Here is a 26,792-nt window from a genome sequence, read left to right as displayed (position 1 = left end):
ATCAAAATGCCAAATAGTTGCTGTGTACCTAATTGTAGAAGTAATTACAATAAAAGTGAAAAAGTGTCGATTTTTCAATTTCCAAAGAATAAACTTCTGAAAGATAAGTGGATACAGTGTATAAATAGAAAAAACTTTGTACCTAACAAGAGCAGTGTTGTGTGTATTAAACATTTTGATGAAAGATTTGTTAAAATCTGCTCTGGTGTATTGGTTTCTCATTTAAATATGGTTTATATATTGTATGTATGATTGAATAAATGCTTGTTTTCTTAAAATTTGCTGTTGTCATTATAAATCACAACATAATTTATAAAATTTTACAAAAGTTTTACAAGTGGGAAGTTTTTAGAGGCCTTTTTATGAAGAACGGACGGCGTCTTTCCCTTTAAAACAATGCATTTTTCGAAGCGCGGTACGGCCACTGATGTGACGTCACGATTCCTAGGCGTAGGCTCGTAAGCTATAGTTGGCTCTGGCATGGCGCTTGAATCCCCATTGTGTAGCTGAAAAAAAAAATCAGTTTGTATTGTATTGTGTGGAATATACAAACGCAAGATATTATTTTTAATACTATATATACTACTTTAAATTCACATCTATTTTATCTAATAAATATTTTTTCCTTGTGGTTTGTTAAACAGCTTATAACTGTTATAAAATTAAATAGTAGAGACATTTTTCTTACCCAACAACCGCCTTGTAAAAAACATCCCTTGAGGTTTGAGAGTCAAACCTCAAAATGACATCCAACTGATGGAACTTTGAATCAGGAAACACTTGATTTAATGAAAACACCCAGATGTGGTGTCAAAGATAATCCAACAGCTTAAAGAGTTTATTATCAAAAATGGAATAAAACAAATCTTAAATGGTATTTTTCGTTAGCTACAAACGAATTGAAAGAATTAGCAGAAAAAGCCTTTGATCAACGGGAATCTGTTTCAAATTTAAAATTTAATTACAATAGCGTTAAACCGGACATACTTATTTCATTTTCTAATACGCTGTTTCAACATAATCATAATTCACGGTGTTAACAAGGAATATGTTCTAGCAGTTTTGAAGGAAAAGGTAATGTTTTAGCACATGGCTTCTTTCCAAATAATGATGAATGTCTAGGAATTCATTTTGATAAATGAAAATTGGTATTTTGGGGAATCAGACAATACACCTGATGAAAAAACTAATTTTTATTATTTTTTATTATTACATGAAATCGGACACACATTAGGTATTGAACATTCTGCAAATAATAATTCAATTATGTACGCCTATTATAAAGGTCATATTGATAAATTAACTCAAGACGATGTGTGGGCAATTCAATATTTATATGAAAGACCTGAACGATTAAAATATGAATTAATACCAGCAACAACAACAGTTAAACCTACTGTGAGGCAAAGCTTCCCTGAAGGTCAGCCTAGAGGTATATTCGGTAATTTATGTGATTTTGATAAAGAAATTGATACATTCTTAATTGCAAATCATCATATGTATATTTTTTATAAGAAATATGTTTGGTTAGTCAATTTAAAAGACTTGACTTATGATAAAGAACCAAAATTTATTAAAGATTATTTATATTTTTTGCCAGATGATTTTCAAGAAATTTCACATATTTATCAAAGACCTTCAGGTGATGTTTTAATGGTTGTTAAAAATTTATATTATTTAATTGATTTTCCAAGTTTTAATGTTAAAAGTGGATATAACGGTCAATCTATTGAAAATTTAGGAATACCAAAAGGAAAAAGAAATGATGCAATATTTAGAACTTATTCTGGAAAAACATATATATTTTATGACAAAGTCTTGAACATTGAGTTTGATGAGTGTTTGTTTAGATCATTTTCATATGATTTTTTTTTTAAATAAATGGCTGTCTCTGACTTAAGTTATTCAAGTGACTTAACTGACTCAGATGATAATTCCTCTTATCTTAGGGTTAAAGAAAAAGAATGGAGAAAAATTAACTTAATGACGGAAGATGATATGAGAAACAACCGAATCTGAAGATTTTATTAGAGAATTTAGATCTAAAGTTGATTGGAAATGTGTATCATTCCATCAAAAATTATCTGAAGTATTTATTAGAGAGTTTCACAATGTACTCGATTGGGTCACAATATCACGTTATCAAAAATTATCTGAAGATTTTATAAAAGATTTTGCAGATAAAGTTGATAGTGCAATATCACAATATCAAAAATTATCTCAAGACTTTATCAGAGAAAACAAACACAAACTTAATTTGTTCTTGGTATTATGCTATCAAGAATTATCACAAGATTTTATACAAGAATTACAAAAAGATCTAGACGAACTTATGTCGAGCGAAGACAAACAACACATATTTTCAGGTTTTATTACTTTAGAGGTAGACTTTATAATTTAAAGAGATATGAAAAAATATTTAATCAAAGAATTAGCCATAATAACATGATAGAAATTAAATTTAATTATCCAATGAAAGAAGAAGTTATCTTTAAATTTAAAAAATGTTTCAAAGATCCTATTTGATATCTCGATCTATTTTACTTTATCCGTAAAGGATATATGAGAATATATAAGGAAGAAGAGGAAAAAGCTACAGAAGTAATACCTTGTGCTAGCCCATATCAAAGACCTATAACAAATGGTCCATACGGTATTTATGCACATAAATGGGAGACTTTATCAATTGAAAGAATTTATAAACATGGAGATGTTTTTACTCTTGGAATGGGATCATAAATAATTAATTTTCTATTTTATAAATTCTTAAAATATTATATTTTTTAAATGATTTAAGATCACTTAAACTTTATCTTTATTTATTTTTGACTTTAAATTTGAACTGTTGTGCTGAACAAGCCCATATAGTACAAACTTCAAAGCAGGAAAAATCGCATATAATCCTAATTCATTATCAAATATAGTTTTTACCCGGGTGTTTTACCCGTCGGAAAAATCTATCAATTTTCGTTTAAAATGGTTTTCTAGATGAGTTTGAGAGGAGGATATCTGCTTTTTAAATATACCATTAAAATTAAGACAAAATGACTAAAAACACAAAGTGTTCTGAAGGGCATGTGGCCCAATAGAAAAAACAGGGTTAAAAGACGAATTTTAAGTATTTTTAAATGGTAACTTTTCTTGGCCGAAACCGTATTCATTTTTGTTTTGAAGTAGCCCAACAGAAAAACGGTAAAAAGACGAATTTTAAGTGTTTTTGAAAGAGAAATTTGTTTGGACCAAACTGTATTCTTGTTTGAAAAAACGGTGTATTTTCCGTGAAATGTTGACTTTTTTGAAAAGGGTGATTTTGAAAAACCGAGCAAATTCTTTAAAAATTTTAACTTTTCAAAAGTTATCTTGAAAACCAGGCTGAAATCATTAAAAATGTGTTGTGTTCTGAAGGGGCCTGTATAGTATAAAATTCAAAACAGGGTAAAATTTTTGAAAAATGTTAATTTTAAAATATACATTAAAAACAGGGCAAAATTCTTAATTTTAAGTGTTTTTAAAAGGGGAATTTGTTTGGCCAAAATCATGTTCATTTTTGTTCTGAAGTAGCCCAACAGAAAAAACAGTAAAAAAGCGAATTTTAAGTGTTTTTAAATGGTAACTTTTCTTGGCCGAAACCGTATTCACGTTTGATAAAACAGGATATATTTCTTAAAATTTTGACTTTTTAAAAAAAGGGTGACTGACCATTAACTTTTCACAAGTTACTTTGGAAACCAAGCTAAAAGCATTAAAAATGTATTGTGTTCTGAAGGGGCCATATTAGTAGTAAAATCGGTAATTTGCGCGTAACTTTCGGTTCTGACTGCCTTAACGTATTAAAAAATTCAGCTAATTTATTTTTAGCCCCGACAAAATTCGAACCAATGTCACTATATAAATCACGTGGTTGTCCACGTCTGCTTGTAAATCTTTTGCAATGCGCCAAGAAACCCCTCCGTTGTCAGATTCGTAGCACACTCAATGTGAATCGTCTTTGTCGAGAAACATATGAACAACGCGACAAAGACCTTGATTAATCGTCTTTCACGACCAACAGATTTAATTTACTCCTGACACAAAAAACGAACGAGTTTGATTTTTGCTCTTTTAGGATGAATGTAAAAACATGGTAAACAGCGGTGTAATACTTGACGTGTTAAGTTTTCGATGTGAGAATAGTATATTAAAACACCGAGTTTCATAAGGCAATTTTTTAGGCACGAATCCAAGTTTATAAAACGAGCGGCAAAGCCGCGAGTTTTATAATGGATGAGTGCCTAAATGGCCTTATGAACGAGGTTTTTATATTATTTTTCCTAATTTGTTCTTGTAACACAGCTATTTTCGCTATTTTCCAATTCGTTTTCAGTGCTAGAATATCCATTTCGATACGGAATGTTAGAATAGCATTGTTTCCATAGCAACTTGGGAATGTTTAAGATACAAATTAGGAAAAAACTTTTTAAACTTTTTAAAAACTAATTACTTATGCTATTACAACTAAAGGTGGACTACTCTCACTACGTCTAACAAACTATATTTTCTACTGCTCTCACGACTCTATATAATGCAACAAAGTGCCAAAGTTGCACTATCGCGGAGTCGCGGGTGGTACGGGGATGTAAATCCTCCCTGCCGAAGAAGCGACCTTAGGGCTGAAAAAAGCCTTCTAAAGACTATTGGTTGGTCCTTGGGTTCTTCGTTCGGACAGCTTTTACGAGTTTGATTGCCTTGATTCCTTCGATTGATGATGCGAAAAATCTTTGAACCTAACAAAACCAGGTAACCAGAATTAAAACTATTGGAAGATACAATAAAATTACCTATAAACTTCTGTTTGTAAAACGGTCCATTCACGATAGTTCTTCTTTTTTTCTTCGTTGTAAGTTTGAAGGAATTCCGATAGTTTCAAATTTTGAAGCACTTTGAGAGTTGCAATTGAAAAATGACTTTACACTTCATACTATGCTGAATGCTGAATGTTCAAATCTTGCAAGTGTCAAACACATGTTTTCACCAGCATGGGCACGTTGTTCTTGTTAGCTTCAAAGAAGAATGGTGACGATTTCGTTTAATACGATCACGATATATTTTTTTTTCTTCCGATTCTTCTGGTTTGATGTAGGAGATATTAGTAGTGTAACAAAGCCGGTTCTAGACCGGAAGTCGTAATCTCGAGCGCCCGTCCGGTGATGTATTGCTGGTCATCTACCAATCAGGCGCACAGATGGTGTCGGCGGCTCTTCCGGCGTATTGCTGGTCATCTGCCAATCAGGTGGCGGGTGATTTAAAAATTTGACACATGGCGGTGCGAATTTGACAGCTGGTGGCGGGAAATTGAAATGTGTAGCCGGTTGGAGGCGCCGCGAGCCGATAAACAGTTCAATTTGCGCGTGCGCGGCTAAACGGCGGGAAATTTAAAAATTTGACAGATGGCGGTGGAAATTTGACAGCTGGCGGCGGGAAATTTGAATTGACAGATGGCTGTAAATTTGACATTTGATCGTTCAAGATGGCGTCTTTAATTGTGACAGCTGGTAGAGGATCAAGATGGCGGTGACGGTTTGGGTGACAATCATAGAGGGCGCTAGAGAGAGAGCAAAAAATTCAAAAAAATTTGAGTGCGGTTCTCGGAAAAAATTGCAATTTCTCGGAAAAAAATATTATAATTTCTCGGAAAAAACATGTAAAATAGTTCGTTATTTGGGTGTGGTCATTTGGTCTGATTTCCGCGTTTCTCGGAATAACCGCAAACATTGATAACAGACCAAACTAGATGTTTTCAAACAAGACAAAAATTTAAAATAGTTCGCAGGGTATAAACAAGGTGTTTGAGATTTTCAGTCGCTGCTTGTATTTTTTATGAGACTTTTGGTGGGTCGTATGTACGATTTTCTGTAGCGGGATATTTAAAAATGGTGGAGTGCACGCCATCTATCCATCGTGGTGTGGTAGAAATCTGTATTATCGATTAAAAAATTTTCTGGAAATATGTAAAAAGTGTATGGGGCAATGACACTATTATAGCGATCGAGTACCTATATAATAATAAATTAATGAAAAAAAAAAATTTTGCAGATCGTCTAATGTATGCAGGAATCTGCAAATCGATCAACATTAGTAGATGTCATATTTTTAGCGCAAATTTTGAATTCGATAAGAGGTGTGTGAGTGGGTGGTGCGTGCAAATATAAATCCAATTGAACTTCCGTAATTTACAAGTATTCAAAATGAATACGCAAACAAGAGAAGAAGTCAAATCAATTATTAGAAACCGATGGCCTAATCTTAAATTTGTAAGTTTATGATCTTTATATAATATATTTATGTTTTATTTTAACCTATCTTTATCAGTTTGTCTTGGTGTCTCTTGAAAAACTCCCTGAAGATGCTGAAATTCTCAATATATCAGGGTGTGAACTAGGCAGTGTAGGTTGTATAAACAATACATGGGGCCTACATATTTACCATAAGGTGAGTTCCTTTTTTCATATATTTTCAATTCAAGGAATTTATTTTTGAATATCTTCACAGTATCCTGAGACAATTCGAAGGCGTGGAAGACCACGGAAAAGGAAGCCTTCTTTTCAATTTATTGCTTTGTAAATATATTATATACAAATAAAATTAAATAAAAGTATAAAGTTTTATTTATTATTCAAAATAAAGGGCGTGCAATATAAGCAATAAAGAATTACTTAACTAATTACATATATGAAAAGCGTGTTTGGCGTTTTTAGGTAAGGAGTCGTCGTAAATAGCCTGTTCAGAATACGATTTTTCTACATTTCATAATTTGAATTTAAATTCGAATCTAACGAATAAATTGTGTTAAATCAATCTTTATGCGGTAAATGATGTTAATATAGATGTTAGTGTTAAAATCAAGACATTGATATTATTACCTCTATTTTTGTGCTTCAACTTCCTCGACTGTGGCATGTATGAATTTGATCCTGCTGATATTTTAACGAATTTGTCGATTGAGAGAGTTAGAAATAAAATTGAATCAAGTTGCCATCCACTTCCAGACGATTCAAAATTGCATGTCTGCGAATGAAAAAATCGGGTTCGAGAGACCTCAATTTACCCTCAGAAAGGTAAAAGATACTTCGGGAATGCTTTTCCAACAAAAATCTTCACAAAATCACAATGCCAGTTGGCTATAACAGATGTCAGATTAATTACGACGTAATTTAAAATTTGTTTAAGAAACAACAAAAAGGGGACCAGAGGGTTAAAGGAGCTCTATGATTTGAATTCCAAGGTACAGAGTAGTTGTAGTAATTTAAATATTATTTTTAAAGTGCAATCAACCAAGTTAGTGACTTTCGAATCGATTCTTAAGGTTGATATTGAAGCCGCAAGTGGTTTTCCTGCAGATACGAAAGCATATTGCATTCACCGCAAACGTTGATATTTCTAATTTTATCATTTTAATTATGAATTTGTATTAATTAAGCTTGTAGAAGGTGACAAAAGTGTTCGAAACACAAATTTTATTTCTTATAAATTTTATTATTACATATCCAATTATATAAATAATGTGCATTATTGGCGCTACAAATACATAGTTTTTTATTTCCTGAAGCATATTCATGATACATGCAGAACGGAATGGCCTTTGGAAATTTCTCGATGCATTGAATTGTGGTGTTGACGTCTTTTTCTATATTAATAATTTCAGGAGACCATGTAATGGTGTCGGTGTGATATTTGAAGTAGTCTTTTAAGAAAATTACATTCATTCTTCCTTTAACGTAGATCACATCGACCCGCTCACCATGTTCGGAATCGAAATGATATCCTAAAATGTTGTCGATTTCTTGGTATGGAATTATTCCTGAAGTGTATCGTATCATGTGATGCGATTTTTCTAAATAGTTGACTTGTCGACGCGATTCTGGATCAAGTGATTGGTACGGTATTGGAGACTTGAAAAAGTAATGGCTGATCTGTTTTCCGTCGAACAGTGTAAGCTCTTTCGGAATAAATTCAGGAATACAAAATCCTTGGATGTCACACACGATAATCTTCATTATTAATTATTTCGTAGAGAGCTGAGGAAATCACCAACACATCAATATTATCAGCTAGCTAGCTAGCTAACAACTAACTTCTTTTTCTTCTAGATGACAAATAAAGTACCTATTGATAATGATTATGATTGGTCTAAATTTATTCCTACTACATACCTAATAAGATCTAATTTAATCACCATCATTCTTACGGGAGTCGTCGCAGTAAATTGATGGTCTTCTTTTTCTTTTTACATTTTTTGCATTTGGTTTTAAATCTCCATTTGATGGGGGGAATAATCACTTTTAGTTTATTATACAAAAGATGTATTTTTTTTATTTCACTCATTACACTATAAAATGAAATTTTTTTATCGATGTATCTGTTGCACGTAAGAATAAGATCGATATAAAATTTATAGATGACACTTTTCTCGATGTTGGTGTTGATGGTGATGTTGTTGTTGTTGTTGTTGTTGTTGTTGTTGATGATGATGATGTTATCATTATTTTTTGAAGAAAATCGGAAAACGAACAATACGCATCATTCTCAATGTTACTTATTGAAATTTTGATTGCATCTTCACAACAAAATTGATCCATTTTCAGAAACACTCTTCGACACTTTATTCATTCTATACGTAGAAACACTGACTGATTTTTGTCTTAATATGATCTTTCATATAGTTTCCTCTTTCGACAATGCTCTATCTCTTTTTCGCATACGTAATGAGACTGATCCAAAATTTATGATGAAAAATAGTGTGACAGCTCATATATTTGAGAGTTGCAACCTTTGAAATAAGATCAAGATTTTTTTGTACCAAAATTTTTATTCAAATACATATTGTATAATATTTATTGTCATCAAAAATGGTAAAAATAATAATCTTTATATGAAAACTGATAGTAAAAAAGAGGGAGAAATGTTATATAAATGATCTTCCATAAATCAAATTAAATCAAATTATTTGTGTGTGTGTTGCTATGAACAATAACAGTAGTGATACTAGCAGTAGTAGCAATAACGGTAGCAGCAGCAGCAGCAGCAGCAGCAGCAGCAGTAATCGTTGTAGTGAAGTGATTAGACAGAAAAAGTTATTACAAGAAATTTTGTATTTTGAAGAAACCAAAATTTATCTACTGGATAAAATTAAATTTCAATTGATTAATTTATCTTCGATTGATTTATTTCAAATTTACAACCAGTTACCAGCAATTTTTAAAGAAGATTCCGATATCAAAAATCATTTACCCTGTTTGGAACATTACTATTGTGACAACGACTACAACGAGAACGTCGATGTAATTGACGGACCACCACCCTCTTTAGAAAATTGCCCCAGGTGTATTGACATCAAACGAAACCATCATCATCATCATCATCATCATCATCATCAACAACAACATCATAAAACACAATAAGAAGATGATGAATATATATGTATTATTTGTTGTATTAATTAACAACATTCTACATGTACAACGTACTTCGGATATAATTGAATGTTATATCTCCATTAGTGATAATTTTAACGATACATGGCCTGATAATTGGATGATGATGAAAAATATGGGGCGAGATTTTCAACTTTCAATTTTTCAAGATGAAGAAAATAATTTCGATTACGATTCATCGATATCGGCAACCGAGACGACGACGACGATGTCACCAACAATAACGAGTATGATGACATCATCAAATCGAACAATATTTTATAAATTAAGATTTGTTTTTCAAAATCGATCTTATTTCGATTCTGATTGGATTAAATTATCAAATTCGTTATTTATTCCACCAACACAATTATCACAGTCAGCGGAAGTACCAATAACTACGTCTTCAATTTCAATAATAAAACCATCAGAACCGTCAATGAATTTTTCATCTGTATGGAATAATGTTGTAAATAATATTTTTAATGAATTTGATGAAAAAGTAAAATTAGCAAAATGCAAACATTACAATGATTTCTTGTTAGTTATATCGATTATTGAAATGTCTCTAATCGTACTACTTTCAGGCTTACTTACATTTACATACAATAAATTAAATAGAAATCAAATTGTACAATATGAATTGTAGTAATACATAGGTGCCTACAGCTTCTATTGTAATGATAAATATGTTTGTACTATGTAATTATAAATACATATGTATTTGATTTCAATATAGATATATAAAGACGTAACTACGATTTTTTTCTTAGTTAAACACTTCATCTTTACGAATAAATAATGATGAAAACGACTTTGTTATTAGTTTTGTGGTTATGTTTAAATCGCATGATAATTTATGGGAATTATCTCAACAGTAATAGTGAAGATGAAAAGAAAATTGTAGTTCATTATTTGTATAAATATGGGTATCTTTTCGGTGATAGTACTGACGAATCATCATCATCATTATCATCATCAGACTCCTTATCATTATTAGAAAATAATTACGAAAAAATAAGATCTGCTTTATTTGAATTTCAAGAATTCTACAGCTTAAATTCGACTGGAGAGATTGATAACGAAACATTAAAATTTATCGAACGTCCTCGTTGTGGTATACCGGATACCTTATCGGATTTTAATGTAAAGAAAGATAAAATATGGCATCACATGAACCTCACGTGGCGTGCATATATGAGAGATGAAAAAATTAAAAAAATTATTCGTGAAGCATTTCAAATTTGGGAGCAAAATACCAATTTTAAGTTTATCGAAGAGAATTTCAGCAGATTTCCAAATATTTTTATTACATTCGCCAACGGTGTGCATTCTTATTTCATACATCGAAGACCCTGCTCTAGTAAATTAGATGGAGAAGGAGGAGTTTTAGCACATGCTGATTATCCTAATCATTCAAATGTATCGGAAGTGCATATTGATTCAGCGGAAAGATGGAATTTTTACGATAACCCAAACGAAAATGATTTAGATTTTTTGTCTGTTATTCTTCACGAAATCGGACATACCTTAGGATTACAACATTCATATATAAATTCATCTATTATGTATGCTTATTATCAACATGGTAAAAAATTTTAAATACTGATGATATACGAGCAATTGAAAATTTATATGGAACATATTTGCCTACTACCAAAAGCATTAACCAGAAGAATGAAAATACTTTTCCAACTACTGCTACAACAACAACCACTACTACTACAGCTACCACTAGTATCAGCTCATCTTCATCGAGTTCAGGACAAAATGAAACATATCCGGATTTGTGTAAATTAAATAAAAAAATCAGTACGTTTTTAATTGTAAAAAACCATTTTTATATTTTTTACAAAAAATGGGTATGGTTAATCGAAATTGGAAAAAATTCATATACGAAACCAATGTTAATTACTGATTGGTTGAAATTTCTTCCATTGGATTTTAAGGAAATTTCTGTAATATTTCAATTGCCTTCAAATAATGAAGAAAAAGTAATGATTATTGTAAAAAATCAAATTTATATCGTAAAATTACCTCAATTAACATTATCAAGTAAAAATAATAACCCGATAACTGTAGAAAAAATGTTTAACATTTCATCACCAATTCGTTCAGCATTAATGACTTATTCTGGTGATGTGATATTATTTCTCGATCATAATAAATTTGTAAACATTAATCCGTGTTCTAATAAAATAAATAGTGTCGGCTTGATATCGGAACGATTTCCAGGCGTTCCTGCACATAAATTATTAGGTGCAATACGATATGTTAACGGAAAAATGTACTTTTTTAATAAAATGAATTTCTTTGAGTTCGATGAATTTTTAAATGCGGTCACACGATCCGCTATCAAAGATTTGTCGATATTCGGAATAAATTGCCCCAATGAAAACATTTTGATTCAAATTAAGAATTTCGGCTTGTAACATTCGAAAATAAAGAAGAAGAAGGAGAAGAAATAGAAGATGATAATGAGTAAATTAAAAATTTTAATTATACTTATATTATACTTATATTTTTTATAAGTTTTATAAATAAAATGCTAATAAAACCACCGTTTTTTATCAAATTAGTTTAAAGGATTTTGTAAAAATACGAAGTTGTGGTAAAAGTGGTTTCCGTGTTTTATAAAAAACATTCTGTTAGTGGTAATGTTTCCGTCTTATCTGTAGAAAATATTACATCACCAACTCGATCAGTGTTAACGGTTTTTAATAATATGAATTTAATTGTGTTCACCCGATCGAATATTAAAGATTTGTCGATATTCGAAATAAATTGTTCTAATGAAAAACAATTTGATTTAAATTATCCCAATTTGTCAGAATGATGAGTAAATCAGATTTTAACTTTATTACTGATTAATGAAATATTAAGGAAAACTACAGCTTTTTATCAAATTAGTTCATTGGTTAGGTTTTCCGTTCAATTACGTAATTTATGGTAATCGTGGTTTCCCAGATTTATTAAAAAACGTTCCCTCAGTGGTAAAGTTCCGTGTTTTATATTCTTATATTTCCAGTCGAATCAATTGCAATAAGTCGTGCTGTCGTTTGCTAATCAATCAATCAATTACAGTAAAAATGAGTGGTTCAGCTCCAAAATCGTTGCAAAACTTAACGTTTATACAAATAATAAAATCTTTTCCATTTGGAAATAGCATTGTTAATTTATACAATATTTTACCGACAATTTTATGGTACGATTTTCTCAAATTTTATTGGACTGAAAGACTTGAGAATGATATTATAATCTCCGTTGAAAATGCTGAAAGTGGTACCGAATTTGCTAATTGTCAATGTGAAAATTGTCTTAATCAAAATTATACGTGGGGTGAAAGAGTGAAGTGTGAAAACTTTATGAAACTACTGATATACCAAAACCCTTATTATAATGAATACGGACTACATATTCGAAATATTCAAAGATACAAGTACATTTGCATAAATTTCGATTTTTATGATGTTACGTTTGGTGATGATGAATACCTCTGTATGTTTGGAGTATGTTTTAAATGTGTGGACCACATAATTTCATTAAACGTTACATCTTATTCAGATTTTAGTATTAAACTAAAAAAAGTTGTTTTACATTATGTCATAAAATCTACTAAATTGTACCAATACGTAGGTGATTCTGGGTCTTGGTGTGGATGGTGCATCAACAAACCATTATTTTCAATACAGTCATTTAAAAGGTGTTGTATTAAATTACATTTGAAAAAATATACATTAGCAAGTACTGTACATATTTCATCGTCTTCTTCCTCTTCTTCGGTGGTTTCTACCGATGATGAAATATTTTAATTTTAGAACCAATCAAATTTACGCTTTTGCTTATCATTTTTGTGTGACGTAATAAATTATTTCATACAAGGAGATCTATTATTCATTTCAGTTTCAGACACTTCATTCTAGTTTTACTGTCCGCGTGCATTACTTAAATCATTAAAATGAATTCCAATCATCATAATACTCTTCAGTCATTAAATGACACCGCTTCATGCACATTGCCCAATCGTGTTCGGGCAAATGAAGACTTAGTAGTTGATCATTCGTATAAAATTATTAATATAAAGTGTATTAAAACAAAATTTGGAAATTCGGTTGTTTGTTCTGTTGATGGAAAAGGTGATCTCTTTTTACCCAAACGTTTGGCGCAAAACTTTTTGGATAATTCCGAGCTTCGAAATTATTTGTTGAGCGGTAAAGGATCAAGTATCATCTTCAGAGGGCAGAAAGACGTTGGTAAGGCAGAAAAGGCCAACGTTTTTGAATTTGAGAAACATGAATAAATCAACGAAACTATCATCATCGTCGTCGTCATCGTCATCATCAGCATCTTCATCAACATCATCTACTAGCATGGATGAACAAATCAAGAACATAGAAAACATGTTGAACAATATTTCTTTGGATTCGAAAGAAAATGTGACCGAAATCAATGAAGAAATTGCAAAGTCAACAAAAGAATGTAAAAACCTATTGTTGAGTTCATCAAAATCTGTCTGGGAAAAACGCAAAAATCAAACAAAATTTATTCAACTCCAATGTTTAAAACATTTACTAGACGAAAAACTACAAGCATTTTCCCATCATCATCATCAACCTCAAGGAAGTGGACTGCAGCAGCACCAGCACCAGCAATCAACATCATCATCAACATTAGCTCCACTACGAAGGTTATCTCTAATCAAAGTAAGTAGTCTTTATTTTAACTAAATTTTGGTATTAATTTCTCCTTTACAGCCATTATTGGCGTTCAAATCGCGCGTTGAGACCTACATTCTCTACAACCATAACCATGTGGAACTTTTCGAGTTGTTGGTTGATTCGATGAATATGATTAAAGATTTGTTACATAAAAAAATTAAACAATTGGGTGCTCTCAAATTTAATTTGGAATTATGTAGCAAATATGTGTTACGGCTGGCGGATGATGATAAAGTCAACGGAGAAAATAAATACTTTACTACTGAAAATAAAATATTTTTGAAAACAACAACGAATGAGAAACTACACGATATTTTGACGCTTTTATTTCGAAATCTCATTGCCCAAGTAAGTACTTACATGTCTTATTATTATTAGTATTAATTTAATTTTTCATTCGCAGACATGTAATTTTGAATCATCTGGAAGTGGATGGCAACTTGATTCAATTTTATTTCTAACTCTCTCAATCGACAAATTCGTTAAAATATCAGCAGGATCAAATTCATACATGCCACAGTCGAGGAAGTTGAAGCACAAAAATAGAGGTAATAATATCAATGTCTTGATTTTAACACTAACATCTATATTAACATCATTTACCGCATAAAGATTAATTTAACACAATTTATTCGTTAGATTCGAATTTAAATTCAAATTATGAAATGTAGGTATTGTGAAAAATCGTATTCTGAACAGGCTATTTATTGCTTTATTGTTTATTTCAGCTTTAAAAATGGGCACGACAGAATACATTTAATTCAAATACATCACTTTGCACTTTTAAAATTAATAAAAGCTTTATCATCTTTTGACAATAAACGATTTATTAGTTTGAATAAAATTAATTCACTTTCGTGGGGATCATTATTCAATTTATTCTAATCATCACATTGATGATCATTCTTATGAAATATTGATAATATTTTTCTCACAGATCACTGCAACGATGAGGACGACGACGACGATGACTATAATAAGAAAAAATATAAGCTCCTTACCAAAAAGCGCCAAACACGCTTTTCATATATGTAATTAGTTAAGTAATTCTTTATTGCTTATATTGCACGCCCTTTATTTTGAATAATAAATAAAACTTTATACTTTTATTTAATTTTATTTGTATATAATATATTTACAAAGCAATAAATTGAAAAGAAGGCTTCCTTTTCCGTGGTCTTCCACGCCTTCGAATTGTCTCAGGATACTGTGAAGATATTCAAAAATAAATTCCTTGAATTGAAAATATATGAAAAAAGGAACTCACCTTATGGTAAATATGTAGGCCCCATGTATTGTTTATACAACCTACACTGCCTAGTTCACACCCTGATATATTGAGAATATCAGCATCTTCAGGGAGTTTTTCAAGAGACACCAAGACAAACTGATAAAGATAGGTTAAAATAAAACATAAATATATTATATAAAGATCATAAACTTACAAATTTAAGATTAGGCCATCGGTTTCTAATAATTGATTTGACTTCTTCTCTTGTTTGCGTATTCATTTTGAATACTTGTAAATTACGGAAGTTCAATTGGATTTATATTTGCACGCACCACCCACTCACACACCTCTTATCGAATTCAAAATTTGCGCTAAAAATATGACATCTACTAATGTTGATCGATTTGCAGATTCCTGCATACATTAGACGATCTGCAGAATTTTTTTTTTTCATTAATTTATTATTATATAGGTACTCGATCGCTATAATAGTGTCATTGCCCCATACACTTTTTACATATTTCCAGAAAATTTTTTAATCGATAATACAGATTTCTACCACACCACGATGGATAGATGGCGTGCACTCCACCATTTTTAAATATCCCGCTACAGAAAATCGTACATACGACCCACCAAAAGTCTCATAAAAAATACAAGCAGCGACTGAAAATCTCAAACACCTTGTTTATACCCTGCGAACTATTTTAAATTTTTGTCTTGTTTGAAAACATCTAGTTTGGTCTGTTATCAATGTTTGCGGTTATTCCGAGAAACGCGGAAATCAGACCAAATGACCACACCCAAATAACGAACTATTTTACATGTTTTTTCCGAGAAATTATAATATTTTTTTCCGAGAAATTGCAATTTTTTCCGAGAACCGCACTCAAATTTTTTTGAATTTTTTGCTCTCTCTCTAGCGCCCTCTATGATTGTCACCCAAACCGTCACCGCCATCTTGATCCTCTACCAGCTGTCACAATTAAAGACGCCATCTTGAACGATCAAATGTCAAATTTACAGCCATCTGTCAATTCAAATTTCCCGCCGCCAGCTGTCAAATTTCCACCGCCATCTGTCAAATTTTTAAATTTCCCGCCGTTTAGCCGCGCACGCGCAAATTGAACTGTTTATCGGCTCGCGGCGCCTCCAACCGGCTACACATTTCAATTTCCCGCCACCAGCTGTCAAATTCGCACCGCCATGTGTCAAATTTTTAAATCACCCGCCACCTGATTGGCAGATGACCAGCAATACGCCGGAAGAGCCGCCGACACCATCTGTGCGCCTGATTGGTAGATGACCAGCAATACATCACCGGACGGGCGCTCGAGATTACGACTTCCGGTCTAGAACCGGCTTTGTTACACTACTGATATTTCAGCCAGGAATGAAGAATGTAGCAGATGCATTTTCTGGAGCAATTTCTATCCAGATTTTGTTGAAGAAAGTGTAATATGCTCATTAAAAGTTAGGTATTTGGATTGAGATTTAAATGACTATAAGCTGGATGCAGGTTTTGGGTAAGTGAGAAAATTTTAATAACAAATTCTTTGATCAGTGAAATTTGAATTATAAAAATAATTTGATTTCCTTTGCTACAAAATTTAATCTCAATGATTTTTTCGAAAAGATTTTGTCTAGAAATAAAGAAGAAGTAGTTTCGTCTTGAAATTCTTGTTAACTAAATGGTTAGCAAAAGAATCAATTAGAAAATTGAAAACATCAGCATTTACAATCAATTAGAAATTTGAAAACATCAGCATTTAAAAGTTAAAAAGATTTGTCAATTGATTTCAGTTAAAACAGGGGAATGTATGTTTTTTTTTCAAGAATATTTGGCAGTTATTAATATAATTATTAACATCAATTTCCATTGATGGCTAATAATAATTTCTTTTTAATCTGCCGAAAGTCTTGTTAACATCTTGCTGGTTGATTTTACTTTTATGTTGATGGCAAATTTTGTGGTTTTCAAAATCATCATTGCTGACTTCAATTTTAGGACGATGGTTTAGTGAAGTGAAAATTTGTTTCGCTTGTTATTAATAATTTCATCTAAAATTGGAATCCCATCGTTAATTAAATTTGCGTTATCAGTTGAATGAATTGTAGTTTGAGTTGAATGTGGGTCTTCAACTGGTGGAAAAATCTGTATATTTTGCAGAGTTTTCACTTTAGAAGGTTTACTTAAATCGGGAAGAACATTTAATTTCTTGTATTTGACTCCAACAAATTTATCTGAATTTTGTACAGGTTTTGAAACATCGTCATTATGCATTGATTTTGATCTGAGAAATAGCATCAGCATTTGAATTATTTCTGACTGCTTTATCTTTTAAATTCAAAGGAATTTTAACGATATGTTGACATTGAGCTTGAACTGTTACAGAGCATGGTTTGCACTCTTTGGAATTCGCATTGACAGCGATGTCATTTTCCTCGTAGATCATTGAAATTTTGTCATTGTTTATTATTAATTTCTGGTTTTGGAAGTCTACAATAGTTTTTAAATTTCTTAAAAGATCAGCTCCAATTAACCCGTCAAAATTTTGTGACAATTGGAAAACACAAAATTTATGTTTAATTTTTGTGCAAAAAATGTCGAAAAGTGGAATGAAAGCGATTTCCGAATGTTTTGAAAATCCATGTGCTGTTTCAATTCGAAAATTTTCCTTTTTGTTAAATGGTTCGCAAAGATCACGAGCTAATTTTGGTGAAATGAAACTTTTTGTACTGCCTGTATCTATGAGAAAGTAGGAGTTTATTTCTGGGATGTAAATGTATGGCAGATTTTAGATAATTGTTAATTTTTGACCGTTTGGGGTAAAATTTTGCCAACTTGCATTTTTAACCGTGCGATTATGATAATTCTGGTTGTCACTCAGATAAAAATTCATGTCGTTGCAGGCTGCTTCTGGGTTTTGCATATCATCATTATCTTCTTTACGATAATTTTCTTCACAAGTCGAAGTAGCATTTTCTGCGTAAGGATAATAGTTTGCATAGTTTGTATTTTTTTTCCGAGTAAAGATCACACGATGTGAGTTCACTTGAAATATTTTCGCTGAAGTTCAAGCCTGGAAATCGTTTGCGTTTTAAGAGGAGCCACGCGCGATTTTGCAATTAATAAATTTGCATGCGTTTCACCGTTTGAATTTGTGCATTTTAAATACAAGGCAGCTCCATACGCTCTTTCCGACGCATCGCTAAAACCGTGGAGTTCGATAGAAACCGTTTCTGCTGGTACCACGTTCCGAGGAATTCGACATTTTCCGATCTTTTGTAAATCGTTGGCCAATTGTGTCCACTGTTCACTAATGTCGTCAGGTAGCGATTCATCCCATGATAATTTCAATTCCCATAGTTGTTGCATAAGAAGTTTTGCCACTGTTACAATTGGGTTAATTAAGCCAAGTGGATCGAAGATGCGACAAATCATCGAAAGTAACGTTCTTTTTGTTAACTCACTTGGTATAAGAATGTTTTGAACATTATATCGTAACGTATCTTGATTACAATTCCAAAAAAGACCCAATGTTTTGGTATCTTGTTGTTTATCGAGATTTATTGTGGTATTTATTAAATCCTTCGCAGAGTTTGGCAATAAGTTTATGTTGTTTGACGCCCATTTAGCTAATTCGAATTTAGCTGATCGCAAAATTTCTATCAGTTGATGTTGAATTGATTGTAATTCTTCAATTGAGTTACCGCCCGTAATTAAGTCGTCTATGTAAAAATCTCGTAAAATAATATCTGCCGCCTCCGGGAATTTTTCACGATTTTCATGCGCCAATTGATGTAAACAACGTACGGCCAAGAATGGCGCCGATGAAGTACCATACGTGACCGTTGTTAAGCGATAAGTCCGCAATTCGTCATCGCTATCGCTGCGCCAAAATATACGCTGATAATCAGTTTGATTCGAATCGATTAAAATTTGTCTGTACATTTTGACGATATCAGCACAAAATACGTACTGAAATGTACGAAAACGCAGAATGATGGATAATAATTCGTCTTGAATTGTGGGGCCCACGACCAAATTATCGTTCAAACTTTTGCCATTGGTCGATTTGGCGGAAGCATCAAAAACAACGCGTAATTTTGAGGACGGTTGTTTGTCCTTAAAGACGGGATGATGCGGTAAATAATACGTTTCTGAATTGTCTGATTCATTATTCGAGACTAATTCCATGTGGCCCAAGTCAGAATATTCCGTCATAAATTCGACATACTTTGCTTTAAGTGCTGGACTTTTCTTTAATCGATTTTCTAGATTAAAAAAAACGCTTTTTGGCTTGTTGGTCTGATTGACCTAGTTACATGACGTTGTCCTTTATAGGAAGATTAACTAAAAAACTACAAAACCACCATCATCACGTGTGAACGTGTTCAAAAAATGCGTTTCCGCAAATTTTTCATCGGAAGTCAAATGTTTTTGGATGGGGTGATAACCTTCAAGTTCCCAGAATCGTTTTATTTGGTTTTCCAAGTCCAGAGATGAATTTATGGCAAGTACAGCCGTTTAACCGTCAATTTGAAATTTACCATCTAGCAGGAGTTCAAAAAACAATTCTGTGCCCAAAAGTAAATCAATTTTATCTGAAAGGTAAAATTGATCGTCCGCTAAAGGTAACTCGGAAGGGAATGTGTTGGTTATCAATTGAGAAACTATTTGAAGGCAAGTTTGCACTAATTTCTTTCAATACAAAACATGTGACGTGTGCGTTGTAATTTTTATGAAGCGATTTGATTGTAACGTCTACGGATTCTGTCGAGACGGTTTGCTGATTACCAACGCCTACGATTGCATTATTCGAAGAAGTCGTTTTCAAGCCTAACATTTTACACATTCGTTTGGTTATAAAATTTGACTGTGACCCGTTGTCGAGTAAAACTCTGCATTTCTGTAAATAACCATTGATGTCCTTTATGAGAACAATGGCAGTTGCGAGAAGCATCTCTTGCTTTGAACCGTTCTTAGAATGAAGAGAAGAGCTTGTTGACGCAACCGACTCTTTTGAATCGTCACCGGAATTGGGATGCAATAATGTGTTATGATTTGCATGAATGCATGGTTGCATTCGCGACACGTTCGTTTTGATTTACAATGCTCCGTTTGGTGGTTATCATGTAAACAATTAACGCATAGCTTCAACGAGTTCATTTGTTTTATTCGTTCCGCAACTTTCATACGGAGAAAATTATTGCAATTGTAGATAAAATGATTTTTACCCTTGCAAATTACACAGTGTCTTTTTTCATTTGTTACGACATGTGATTGAAATTTAGGTTTAGATTGTCCCTTTGTTAGAACAGTTGCGCTTGATTCTAGATACTGACACCGAGATTGAAGAAAGGTCTTTAATTCATCCAATGTTGGCAAATTGTTTGTTAGTCTTGATTGCCATTCTTTTGAAGATTGAAAATCCAATTTTTCTGTGATAACTGGAATCAGAATCGCGTCCTATGTATCAATTGATACGTTTAACGATTTAACGCTTCAATGTTAATTGATAAGTCATCGACTAGTTGTCTTAAATTGGTAGCCGAACTTTTTGGAATATTTGGGAAATTCAGAATTTTCCGAACATGTGCATGAATTAATAATCGCTCGTTTTCGAACCGATTTTTTAACAAAGACCAAGCCACTTGATAATTTGTTTCAATTAATGGAAGGCTCTCTATTGTTTTGGATGCATCGCCCTTGAGAGATAACCTTAAATAATGAAATTTTTCGATGTTATTCAGTTTTGGATTGTTGTGAATCAGAGTCTGAAAAATATCCCTGAATGCTACCCATGTAGCACGGGGACGTACAATGGATGTACATTTTTAAATCGTGCTTGGATATATCCAATGGATGTCCCTTTTCTGACCAAAATTGGTCTTTAAAGCCCATAATCCATCCAGTTTGCGCCAAATTGGATGTCCATTGGATACACACTATTGGACTGTCCTCTTCTGTACTTTTTCTGGATGCCATCTGGACTTCAATTGGATGTAAAAAGACGTCGACGGATGTGTTTTGAATATAGGAATAACATCCAATAAAAGGCCAATGGACGTCCATATTAAGACTGACTTTTTCTGGACGTTTGTTGAACACCGACTGTACATTCAATTTGGACATCGAATGGATGTCCATAGGCAATGACGGATGTTTTTTGGACAATAAATGTACATCCGCTGGTCGTCCAGTATTGGATTAACTTTGTCTGTACGTTTTTTGGACGCCAGTTGGACCCCAAATTAAGGTGAATGGACATTGAAGGATATTTTCTGGACGTCCACTGGATGTCCATTATTAGAATAACCTTTTCTGGATCTTAACTGGATGCCAGTTTGTGCTCCATTGAACGTTTTTTGGACACATAATTTATGTACATTGGATGTTCAGTGATTACATTTTATTGTACCAACGTTTTCGGGATGTTCAATGGATGCTAGTCGGATGTAATTAAAAAGAAAAATTAATTGCATAAAATTTTATTAAATATAATGGATTTATTACATTCATTAAAATATAAAAAAAGTATAGTAAAATAATAATTATATAAAAAGTAATGTAAAACTCATTTCTTTCGGTTATTCACTCTTTCGGTGCAGCGCCTAAGCCATTTCCCTACACATGACTCGATTTCTTTTTCTGTTGATTGCCCAAATTTGCCTGATGTTTTAGTGGATTCTGAAAAATGTTTGTTAGAAAAAATTGTACATGATAAATATTACATTGGTGTTATCAAAATTTCAGTTCAAAAGTCAGTTCTTTTGAATGCTACATATTATAAAAGACCAAAGATATTTGCATTATTTGCTTATAATTAGAAACATCCACCATACCTATAATTAATTGTAAGATTTCTGAATTGCCTAATGACAATTTGTGTCCACGGCCCTTCATATTGTAGTTACTTCCTAACTGGTCGGACAGAATTCGGCTTATAATTCTTTTTATGAATTCATATAGGCTGTCTCCACCTACGTAAGAGAACTGTGTGGCCTGAAATAAAATATATAATTCTATTTACCTAATCCTGTTTTTGTAATATTCTACTTACAATAGAAAGAAGCTTTTCCCTATCCTCCAAAAGCAACTCAAAAGCTTCCAGAGTTTGGCTTGATTTTGCCGGCAACTCCGTCAGTTGTTTTTGAATTTCCTCTGGTTGTGTTCCCAAAGATTTACTAGAACCAGCTGCATGAAATAATTCCAACATTTTGAGGCATTACATTTGTGAAGCCTTCACAATAGCCATATTTTTTACTAGGCTGTCAACATAATCTAAAAAAAATAAATTCATAAATGTTAGTAATAATTTATGTATTTAAATTAGCATACTTACTTTTAATCTGGGCAATGTCATTAGCCATATCTTCCATTTTTTTTTGGCAACTACAGCATGAGCCTTAAACAATTTTTGTTTTTATTGTATTAACAAGTTTACTCTTAAAAATTTACCTTTTTCTGGTTCTTCTTCAAACGGAAGGATCATAATGTCGTCTTCCATATATGTATTTTGGGCAACTCAAAATGTTATAATATAGCAATATCAGTTCTTAACAAAATAAGTTAAATCATATCTTTTTTTAGAGGTGGAGCATTTGGAAAATTTTTATTGATTATTTCCTCTTCGTCACTTGACGAAGAAGAATTTAATCGTTGCGAGAAACTTCTTTTTCCAACATTTGTGTTGTTTGACGAAGTTCTTTCTAGATCGGAATTTAAGTCCGACATATATAATGCCTTGTCCGACTTGCTCATCGCAATATTGTAATCGTCTACAAATAAAAAAAAACATGTTTACATTATCCTCAAACGTATATAATAAATTTTACCGTAACATCCATTGTCAAATGGTACAACTTTGTGATTTGCCCAGTCTTCATTTGGTGTTTCACAATTTTTGATTGCCGCTCTCAACTTAACGTCGTTGCGATAGGGAGGCCAACGACATGTTCCTTTGATCGTATTCATCCATAATGTTGGGACTGCTTCCACGCAATTGTTTTCATTGATAAATTTTACAATTATCCAAGACATACTGGAAACAATAGGCAGACAATGAATATCCCCTTAAAATATCATATCAACGTGTTTTGATAAATTACCTTAAATTTTAAAGTTTTAAATGATGACAAAAGCCCTAAACAATGTACAATAATAGGGTGATATAATAATATGTAGTACCGCAATTGTTTTCCTTTAAATGTGGCTGTATGCTTAGTCGTAAAAATAAATTGATTTTTTATGTAATATGTGGTATGTTGTTAATACTAATTAATTAATTTATTATTATTTGTTATCTGATTTTATTCACTATGTTTTTATGTCTTCAGTATGAAGCAAAGGCAGGACAACGTATTTATCCTTGTAATGCAACTTCACATATTTAAAATCTACCTCTTTAATAGACCAAAACTGTAACGGACCAAGCTTACTAACTAAATGAGTTCCAATATCCGATGAATTACATGGATTTGAATAAAAATTTTCTTTTTGTAAAAACTCTCTACCTAAAATAACAATGTCTCCTTCAAAATTTGACGCAAAATTTTCTATTAAAATAATCTTATTATTGTATAAATGACAGCAGTTGTTCGGTTTGGAATTAGTTAATATAAAATTGTTGAATACAACTTTTTTAAACTGTGGATTTGTCAATGTGGGTAATAGGGGTCCATCACTGTGCTCCAATTTTAATGCGTAATTATTTGTCAGACATCTTACAACGCTGAGCTTACAGCTTTCTAATTTTTTTTTTCGTCGTATTAATTGAGCAAGTGGACGATTACCAGAAACAATCATTTTTTTTTTATTTTATACAAGTAGCTTTCAAAATTGAATGCACTGAAGTTATCTAGTACACCAAATCTTTCGGCATCTGCAGCAATATGGAGTAAATTATGTACATTGTGAGAAACAATTTATTCTCCAAATAATATTGTAAAAGTTTGAACAAAATACTTTAATAATTCGTTCGCATACTCCTTATGTTTTCTAAAATAAGTTTTACTTATTTGGTGGAAGCTACATGTAACGACAGAAAATTTTGAAACAATTCATTTTGATGAGATGTTTTATTAAAAACAATTTTTAAACTTACCGGACCTGTATATAAAAGAAATTGACGAAATTCTGTAGCTACCCAACGTTTAAGTTTACTGATCGAACGTGGCTTTCTTGCAAACTCTGCTGGTATGTTAGACGAATATTCTGTCAATACGTTTGAAAGAGCAATAATTTGTCTACCACATAATTTTTTTGGAGGTTTTGCAGCTCCGCACCATAAATTTAATAATTTTCTCATTACTCCTAAACATATTAGATACATATAATCTAAAGGAATGTCTTTAACCATATCAAAATTTGGAATTTGTTCTAATATAGTGACGCCCATATGGTGGTCGCTATCTGTTTTTAATCTAAAATCAACGTCTGTCCGATTATTTAAATTTTCAGTTTTTGAAAAGAACACATTTTTATCATTTCGATTTCCACGAATATCACATTTAGAACAAGAACTATAACCTGCATGTCCTTTTGTAAATGTGATAAAACTTTTCGCTGGAGCATCTAGAATTATTGCTTTAACTTTAAAATCATATTTTTTCTCTCCAATGAAGACACCATTTTTTGTTAAAACAATAGCTTCGTTAACAAAATCGTTTATAAGCTCATTAGCATTCTTTGGTTTTTGTAACCCATGGTAAATTCCTACTATTTCTACAATTTTCGTATTGTCAAATAACGAACAAAGAATAGGATAAAATTGACTTCCAGAACTATTAGCAATCGGTAGACCGTCAATATTAACTAAAATTTCAATTTTATTTTCTATTTCAAGACCCCCAGAACGTGAAACAATTTTTTTTACACAGTTTTCCAGACCAAAATGGTAATAGTTACCAGGATCAACAACTTGTATGTCGCAAGATCTAGGTGTTCTTAATAAAGTTCTACTGTCAGAAGGCAAATTTTTGAATATTGGTTTTAGTAATTGAAGCAGACCATTTACAGCGTTATGTTTAATACCAAATTTTAAAATCCAATTTATTAATCCATTTTCAAACTCTAATTCCTGCTCTTCCTTAAAAAATAGTTATTTACATAAAAGTCAGGAAAATGTCTCATTACTGAAGAGGAGCTATGTTGAAATACGAGGCACTTTGTGCCGAGTATTTTAAAGCTCCGAGTCAAGTAAGACATTTTACTGACGAGTTTTGTATTAAATTTTTCCGGAAATCGCAATAAATCGTTAAAAATCGAGATTTTCCAACAAGTTTTTTAATTAATTGCGCAAAAATCTAGTTTGTCAATTTGTTGAAAACGATGGTTACAAACAAAACAATTATAAAATTTTGTGCGTACGTCAGAGCTGTGTGTTTATTTCATTAATTAATTATGAATACAAGCGAAAACACTGGTGAGGATGTTCCTTTTGACCTAAGCAAAGCAGCCGCTGCTGCTACAGAAGAATTGTTACCGTCGAAATCTAAGGAGCGGTATGAAAAGCAGTTCCAAATCTTTGAAGATTGGCGCAGGCTTAAAAATGTTACTTCGCTAACGGAAGACGTATTTCTGGCTTATTTTGCGGAAAAATCAAGTTCTTATAAGGCTTCAAGCCTCTGGAGCACTTACTCTATGTTGAAAGCCGTGCTTTTGTTGAAGCAAAATTTGGATATCAGCAAGTTTTGTAAGGTAACTGCTTACCTAAAACGAAAATCGACTGATTACCAACCAAAAAAATCGAAATGTTTGTCTCGGGACCAGATAGATAAATTTCTGCTTGAAGCTCCCGACAAGGAATTTTTATTAATGAAAGTAAGTTATTACAATGATCACATATTTAAGTTTTATTAAATTTGGTAATTTCAGGTGGCGCTTATTTTTGGGGTGTCTGGAGCCTGTCGATGCGACGAATTATCAAGGATGTTAGTTGACGACATTGAAGATCAAAATAACGTGCTTATAGTACACATTCCTGATTCTAAAACAAAAAAACCTCGACGCTTTGTAGTTGTTGATGAAAGAAATCTTGCTACATACAGACGTTATTTGGAATTACGTCCGCCTAGTACTCCACACAAGCGCTTATTTTTAAATTACAAGAAAGGGAAATGTACGGTCCAACCAGTGGGCTTGCATTCATTTGGTAAATTTCCTTCTCAAATTGCTACCTACCTTGGTCTACCAACACCTCTGGAATACACAGGACATTGTATGCGGCGCAGTTCCGCGACGTTACTAGTAGACGGAGGAGGAGATATTACCAACTTAAAAAGGCATGGAGGATGGCAAAGCAGTTCAGTAGCAGAAGGATACATAGAAGAGTCCATCGAAAATAAATTAGATATAGCTAATAAAATACAAGCTGGTCCGAAAAAAAG

At 32.2% G+C, this 26,792-nt stretch overlaps 2 protein-coding genes across 2 annotated transcripts in view; both read left to right on the top strand.

Moving 5' to 3' along the window:
* Positions 1 to 26,792, top strand: part of LOC148170692 (uncharacterized) — a 119,507-nt gene that overhangs the window by 80,915 nt on the left and 11,800 nt on the right. The window lies entirely within an intron of this gene.
* Positions 13,646 to 15,276, top strand: LOC148170693 (uncharacterized). Its single transcript, XM_088041122.1, has 4 exons — positions 13,646 to 14,152; positions 14,204 to 14,515; positions 14,571 to 14,715; positions 15,105 to 15,276. Exons 1-4 carry the CDS (start codon positions 13,742 to 13,744, stop codon positions 15,200 to 15,202), a joined length of 966 nt encoding a protein of 321 aa, XP_087897248.1. The 5' UTR covers positions 13,646 to 13,741; the 3' UTR covers positions 15,203 to 15,276.

The sequence above is a fragment of the Gnatocerus cornutus genome, chromosome 7, assembly GCF_029298725.1.
Source record: "Gnatocerus cornutus isolate USDA-ARS CGAHR chromosome 7, icGnaCorn1.1, whole genome shotgun sequence".
NCBI classification, from domain to species: domain Eukaryota; kingdom Metazoa; phylum Arthropoda; class Insecta; order Coleoptera; family Tenebrionidae; genus Gnatocerus; species Gnatocerus cornutus.
The sequence above is the reverse complement of the archived record's forward strand: the minus strand, read 5'-3'. Positions and strand labels throughout refer to the sequence as shown.

Excerpts from the sequence above, each read along its gene's own strand:
- LOC148170693 (XM_088041122.1), top strand. The coding sequence starts at position 13,742 with ATGAATAAATCAACGAAACTATCATCATCGTCGTCGTCATCGTCATCA. Across the intron at positions 14,153-14,203 it reads GAAGGTTATCTCTAATCAAA|CCATTATTGGCGTTCAAATC; the intron begins GTAAGTAGTCTT and ends TCTCCTTTACAG. Across the intron at positions 14,516-14,570 it reads TTCGAAATCTCATTGCCCAA|ACATGTAATTTTGAATCATC; the intron begins GTAAGTACTTAC and ends TTTCATTCGCAG.